Below are 7,837 nucleotides of genomic sequence, written 5' to 3' on the forward strand. Positions count from 1 at the left end.
TTTACCGCAAATATTGAAGAGGCTGATACAACTTGCCAAGAAGAACTGTTAGAAATTAGATATGATGAAGAAAGTAAACATAAATTTGATAGTGGTGGATATGAAAACCTATGGCAAAGTAAAAAAAATGCCTGTCTTATATCCAAATATGTGGAAAATGATATTCAGTTTATTGATACCTTTCCCTACCTCATATCTTATGGAATCAGGCTTTAGTGCTGTTAATCATATTATGACCAAAGAAAGAAACCGCCTGAATATTTCCGAAAGAGGAGACCTTCGTTTGTTCCTTACAAAAATTGAGCCAGATATCCAGTATATAGTTTCGCAGCATCAGCCTCAGGGATCTCATTAATAATTTAATTAATTAAATGTAATTTCATCAGACTTCATGCTTCTATGTATGCAAAGTATAAATAAAAAGATAGATTTAACTACAGTAAGTTGTTTTATAAAGATTTATTCTGCCAAACATAGCAAAAGTCCGACATAAAGTATTTGGTAAGTAATTATTATTATATGCTTTAACTTGCTGTAACTCTGCTTTATAAATTTTATAAAGTAAAGTTACTTCCCTACTTTATAAATCACCATTACTGTGGAACCGGTGGGCGGTTAGAAAATTTTACTACTAACAGAAATACAAAAGTGGGCGGTAGGTATAAAAAGGTTGACTACCCCTGCACTAATTTAACCACTTTTGTCAAAGGATGCAATAAGGTTTGTTTGACACAATCTGTTTTTGATAAACCCACGCTGGCTTCTAGTAATGGTTTTGCTCGTTTCTAGGTGCTCACAAATGCTTCATTATCTTTTCCAGGATTTTCCCAGGTATTATGTCAGCTGATTGGTCTGTAGTTTCCTGAATCTGTTTTTCCCCCTTCTTGAAGATTGGAACCATATCAGCCTCTTTATGTTTGCTGCCATAATCTATACAATTTATGACCATTTTTTCTCTTATAACTGTTATTGTTATCAGTCTGTACCTTTATAAACTATTAGGCAAAAACGGTATCACTTCACACTATATTTGCATAATGTTCAGTATTGACAGCTTTTCAGAACATAAGTTTTGGGAAAGGAAATATTTTATGTATAAGATAGTATAACAATACAAAGAGAATATTGATTATAATATATACTGTGTCTAATATATCTGACTAGTTCTTTTTTCTCTTCCAGAACTTTGGAAAAAAACAAAAAGAAAGGGAAGATATTTTAAAGATATTTGCAGACCACCAGTTATGTTTAATTGCCAATATTCTACCCTTGGACATCAGTGTGTCTTGGATCTGTTTGACCAATCTTGCACCGGTTGTATCCATATGTTTGGATTTATCAGCATGACAAGTTTTTGTGTTAATTTTGATGGCATTTGAGAATGCCTTGAATTGTTTAGAATGTTGTAAGCTTAGGAAAACAGCTCTAAGTACTTTTTTTTTTTTTACAAAATACAAAAAAAGATAAATCATTTAAATGTAAAGAAATTTTCTGTTGTACAATCATATTCTGGTGGTTTGATTTGTTTACAGAATATTCCAATATATAAGGATTTGGGAAAATTTTCCATAAGGATACATTGCCATAATATAATATGAACTATGCGTCTATTATATAAAATTCCATTCAGTAGGTCATATATAACAATGTAATCTAGTCTAACACAGTTGACCCTATTTTTGACACTTCCATTGTTTTAAAAATAGACATGGAAAGACAAACTTATAGGCTTATGGGGCACCTAAAAGCTTTTTATAACAATCTTTTGTTTGTTTGGGATTTGTTAAATGTATGCTATTCTCATTTAGTAATTGCTTTAGCCCGATGGATTTCATTACTGCTTCATTTTTGTAATAACATATAATTTAGATATATTTCCATGTATGGGCCCTGCTACATAGAATGTAGGTTTTTTTTTCATATGATAGGAACCAGTGAATAAAACATTTTCTTTAATTCTTCTTTTACATATTATGGTAAGTAGCAGGAAAATGCATTTATAAGTCATTTCTAGAAAACTGTGTGGATTTAAGCACCATCTGTTTCTATCTGCGTGCAGTCAGTCTTCTAGAAATGAGAATCATGGCCTTTTGAGAAAAGTCACCATTCTACATTTAGCTGTATTCATATACTGCATTTCTGTATTTTTGTTGTATTGTAAAAAGTCACATAATAAACAATGTTGTGATGTAACATACTTGAGGTTGAAGGATTTTGTTAGTTGAAAAATGAAATTATTTTAAATACTGGTACTATTTTACCTTGCCTTTTATACTTATTTTATTTTATTTAAATCCCTCCTTTATTATTTTTATAAATAACTGAAGGCGGCAAACATACCTAATACTACTTCCTCCTCCTATTTTCTCCACAACAAATCTGTGAGATAAATGGCTGAGAAATATACCTTACAAGCCCAATTAGAACCTCAGTCCTTGAGCAAAGCGGTCATTAAGCGAGACATCACATGACAATTTCACTCAAAGACCACAATCTCAGCACTTCCAATTGCAGTTAAGTGATCTCCTGGGTCATTAAGCAGATGGAACAAAAAAGCTGCCTGCCAGAGAATTTCAATTCTGTCTAGCTGAAATGCTCCCAACTCTGCCTGCTGCAGAGTTTCAGATCTGCACAAATATGAAACCCAACAGGCAGCTCTCCAAAGGATTTCCACTCCTTTCCATGCATAGAAGGGAAATCCTTTGTGATGTTGCTGGAATTTCCTCTCCATCTCTATTTGCAATCTTAATCTTCCCTGCTAGCTTCCCAATTGATTTTCTGGAAAAATCTGGCAGAGAAGGTTGCAAATGGCAATTACATGATCATGGAGCACTTGGCAACTAGTCATAAATATGACCCTGTGGCCAAGCACCTGAAATGTAATAATATGACCAAGTTTCCAATAGTCAGAATTGCTTTAAAGGCTGTAAAGTACCCTTTCCAAGGCCATTGTAACTTTAAATGGTCATTAAACAACTGTTGATAAGAAAAGTACTATACTTTAAAATCAAACTGAGTTTGTGATGAGTTGTTTTGAAACATAACCAACACTAACAGGTATTTTTTTTCAATAATCAAATCTTGTCCTCTTGTCTTTCCATTCACTATTTTGGTCATTATTTTTACGCTTTGAAAAAAAATAGTGATAAATGATTGGAAAAAGAGTTGTTTAGGAACCAAATTATGTCCAGTTTTTCAGTTTGTTAAGACAAGTTCTGAATATAAATTTCAGAATTACTTTCAGAAAGAAGAAAATTATCCTGAAAAACTGAGAATCTAATATTGTAGATGTTAGTGCATAAGTGAATATCTTATATATATTTTAAAGAAAATACTTCTAGACTAGATGAATTATTATACCAAACATCTACAAGTGAACTATAACCACTGTTATTTTTGACACTTCCACAAATCCTCTGCCATTATTGGGAAAGCAGTTTATTCTAAATCATATTGAAATGGGTGGTAAATGAAAGAATATCCATTTTAATCATTATCCTCTCCCCCCCCCCCCCGGAATTGTATGAGGACACTCCAAATGCAGGCAAAACCAAACTTTCTTTTAGCAAGGTGGGTTTCAGACATTAAGAGTGAAGTGAACATTTTAAGAATCATCAAAGCTAAAGACATTCATTTTGAATTAAAACTAGAAATAACAGTGACAAAACCAAAGGGCCAATGCTGAAAAGTTTGCTGACAGAAAAAGAAATACTTGTGAATCACTTCTAGCACCTGGATATACTTTCTGCAATTTTACTAAGTGATGTTAAGCATCTGCCCTGTATTTTGTGGTTATAGTTCTTGAAGGGATACATTTTCAAAATGGAATGATCTTAAAAACTCTTTTAATATCATATCAATTATACATGTTAGTCACCTCTACAACATCGTATTGCACAAATTTCAGTAGCAAAAAAATAGTTAAGTGTTTCTTCTTCCACTAAATAAGTAGGAGGCACAGTGATTCTGGCTTAAAGAACTGGAGATGGTCTTTACTCCGTCAGTTCACGTGGGTGAATGAGCTCCTGTCATTTGCCTCAACTTCTCCCACCTAGCAGTTCAAAAGCATGCCACATGTAAATAGATAAATAGATACCACTTTGATCAGAAAATAATGGCATTTTGTAGTGTGCCAGATCTCCAATGTGATGCCAGAGCGTAATGCAACAGGTGGAAGGAGAAGCCTTGGATGATGATGCAGAATGCTTTTGAGCCTTTCTGAGTGTGGAGCTAGTCCACTCCCTGTGGTGCTAATGTAACATAGCCATACACTAAATAAGTAAGTGTCTTATCCTATTAATTGTAGACCTGAGATATCAAGGAGCCTTTTGTGAAGTTACAAGTTTATTTCCTAGAACCCTTCCGCATCATGAAATTAAACACTGTAAGATTGTCACCCTTTAAACAGAAGGTGGCGGCATTCTGTAGCTTTGCAATTGCCTCATCCTGAAAATAAGCTTTTAGTTTTTCAAAACTTAAATTCTGCCTCTTAAAGGCTTATAAGAATATCCAAACTGTATTTACTCAGCTATGCCCTAGTCTTCCAAAACAACGAATGTAGCATTTTTAAAAAAATCATCCAGTGGATTTTATGCACTTAATAGTGCTTTAGAAGATTCTAATCAGAGAACCTTCCAGAAATGTGGGTTTAAAGTGGCAGCTACTCAGCAAGCAAAATCCATGCTGAGAAACCGGAGAATGAAGTGGTTTGTCCATTTGGAGGGTGCCTTAAGTTATGAAAGGTTGCTTTGGATATTGTGTTTCTTAAAAAGCTGCATCAAATGCCTTATGAAAAATATGCTATGGAAGCAAAGAACTTCAAAAGGAATCAGAAATGACAACGGGAGTATGGAATTGATAAATAATTTATAATTCCAAACCCAATCTTTTAGAATTTCAATCTGGTTCTGAAAAATTAGTGTGAACTTCTGGACTTTCTACTACTTTCAACCATTTCTTTAAAATACTATAACCGCTACTATTTCTACTACCAGTATTAGCAGCATCTAGGTGGTGTCAGTACCATGGCAGAACAGAGGAAGGATATGATCCTGTACAATACTCTATGTATTAACATTAATATATTGTAATAACACCAATCTCTTGCAAACATTACTAGTTAAAACAATAATGCTGCTATTTAATAATGGTGCCAAAGTGGTTGTTTAAAAAAGGCACTCTGCATTTTCATCCTTTTCTCCATTTCACACTTCCATTTACACTAAACTGCACTATTGGGTTATTAATAGGAATAACCACTGATTTAGGTTAACTAGCAAAGAATGAAGTGGCAGGTACAAGGAACCAAGAGTGACCTGAGGAATGATTCCAGTGCAGTTTATGTATTGTTGCTCACTTACAGATAGTCTAATCAGACTAAAGCACAATTCTGTGTAACTAATGGATAAACTCTTTGGAAGTTTGTGGGGGGACTTGATCCTCTTCCTATATAACAAAAATCATGCAAAGCTGCATCTTTTTTCCTCTGGAAAGTCACACACACACACATATACATTTTGTGACACTTTACTACATTCTATCCCATCTGGTGAAATCAGACATGATTATGGTAAATAGGAATTCCTAGCAACAAATTAAAAAGGGTTTTAACGATTAGGTGAGAGTTGCAATAAAAAAGGAAAAACAACTTGAATAACTACTTGTCATGGTTCCAATAGATAGAACCAAATAAATCAGAACTCCAAGGTTAGAAGCTTGCTCAAAGAACATGTTTTTTTGGATACAAAATATTGGCATGATCAAAAGTGAAACCAAGTCTGAAATTCCCTCCAAAGAGTTACACTATTACAAAGTCAAACTTCACAGCCCTGTGCTATGCAATCATCCATGTTCCCTAATAAAATGGCTTGCTGGGCTTTCTAATAAAACACCCAACCTTCTAACATAACCTATAGAATGACCTTAGTTTCCACGGGACACAGAATTGTTTCGTTGTAGAGTTGACAGTCGGATCCCCTAAGAAGAAAGCAATTCCTGCAGTGGAAACAAAGAAGTTAGGAATCCCCCCCCCCCGGGTTTCTGAGAATGCTTGTCATAAAACCTTCATATTAACCTGTCTGCCTTCGCATCAGTACTTTTCACCCAGCTAGCTTCTAACAAGGGGTAACCTTTCCACTGCACTAAATATTGTAATTTTCCTTTATACAGTCTAGAGTCAAGAATGTGTTTTATCTCATAGTGAGTTTCTCCCTCTATTAGAATGGGACCAGGCGCCTTCTTGGGTCTCAAGATGACTCTGTGACTGGCTTTAACAAGCTACAATGGAAAATGGAGTGAACTTTTCCTAAAAGCCGTGAGAGCTTTAACTCAATTGTGACAGGATTTATGATTCTGACTATAGAAAAAGGACCAAGAAACTTAAGTCCCATTTTTTGACTAGGTAATTTTAGTCTTCAGTATTTAGTAGAGAGATAAACCTTCTCCTCCATATGAAATGGCCTCTGGGGAGATCGCTTCTTATTGTCTTTATAGGTTTTAGCGGCTTGAGCTAAACTTTTTTTATGTTTGCCCAAACATTCTGCAAAGAGGTTATCCATTGATCTAGGGCAGTGATGGCGAACCTTTTAGAGACCGAGTGCCCAAACTGCAACCCAAAACCCACTTATGTATTGCCGGGTGCCGGATGGGCATGGCACACGGGTGGGCATGGCTATGGTAGTCATGGCAGTGTAGATGGATGTGGCCCACTGGGTGGGTGTGGCTACGGTGGTCATGGCAGCATGGGTGGGCGTGGCCAGGAAGGCGTGGCCACCTCAATGTTGCTCCTGAGGAGGGATGCCTGTGGGAGCCGGGCAGGGTTGAGGGAGATCCAGGGAGTCTCTGGCTGGTGGGGCAGTGGGCAGCAGGTTCATCATCTTGTTTTGTCAATGAGCCAATCAGATCACAGTAGGATTCAGTTAATGATGTCATGTATTGCAGCTGAGAGGAGGACATTTGTCAGTGTGTTATGTGATCGCTATCAAGTTGGTTGGGTTTTTTTGTATTCTTTCATTTAGTGAGCTTATAAAATGTAATAAAATTAAAGTAATGGTGCAAAGAGTTGACTGGTTGCCCAGAAAGCTATGTAAAATAGTATTATTAAGTGAACAAGGCTACAGTTATAAAGAAATTAGAAGAAAAATTGGTGGAAACTTAACCAAAGGTGGCATTTCTACTGTACACATTTCCCAAAAGGTTTCCACAATTTTGGCCACTGCTGTATGAGGGGGGAATTAAACAATGAAAGCAAAGTGTCTTGGATTTTACAGGTTGTTAGAAAAGTACTCATTCGTTTTTCCAGATGCTGAAAATAACAGAAATCTGAAGCAGAATGTCTGTACTAGCAGATGCAATTGATATAAAATCCGGACGAAGAATGGTCAATAAAGCATTCTTGGTTGTCTATTTTATCTTTCCTAATAAGCTGTAACCAACTTCCTCACTTAACTTTGCAAAACCTGCGGGTCCCACGCCATTCCACATACCTGCAAGAAAGCAGCTGCAATCTCAGTACTCTAACTCAGGGCTTTCCCAGTTGCCTAGCAAGGTGTCAAAAACTTGATGACCCACCTCCCAAAAAAGGAAAAAAGTGATAAAGTACAGTAGTTCTCGACTTACAACAGTTAACTTAGTGACAGTTCGAAGTTACAAAGGCACTGAATAAAGTGGCTTATACCATTTTTCACTTATGACCATTGCAGCATCTGCAGGGTCATGTGCCTCCCTCTTTCTCATTCCCATCTCCTTCCTTCCTTCCTTCTCCCTCCCCTCCTTCCTTGCCTGCCTCCCTTTCTCATTCCCATCTCCTTCCTTCCTTCCTTCCTTCCTTCCTTCCTTC

The 7,837-nt window shown here is 36.2% G+C and overlaps 1 protein-coding gene across 3 annotated transcripts in view; it reads left to right on the top strand.

Moving 5' to 3' along the window:
- The window catches only part of SEPTIN7 (septin 7), a 73,569-nt gene extending 71,374 nt beyond the window's left edge, over positions 1-2,195 (top strand). For all 3 annotated transcript variants that reach the window (XM_015811761.1, XM_015811760.1, XM_015811762.2), the window contains one exon: positions 1,183-2,195. In XM_015811761.1, the coding sequence (XP_015667247.1) occupies positions 1,183-1,222 (40 nt within the window). In that variant the 3' untranslated portion in view covers positions 1,223-2,195. The remainder of the gene's footprint in view (positions 1-1,182) is intronic.
- The last annotated feature ends 5,642 nt before the right edge of the window (positions 2,196-7,837 follow it).

This window comes from Protobothrops mucrosquamatus, unplaced genomic scaffold (assembly GCF_001527695.2).
Source record: "Protobothrops mucrosquamatus isolate PMUCROS unplaced genomic scaffold, P.Mucros_1.0 scaffold48, whole genome shotgun sequence".
NCBI classification, from domain to species: Eukaryota; Metazoa; Chordata; class Lepidosauria; order Squamata; family Viperidae; genus Protobothrops; species Protobothrops mucrosquamatus.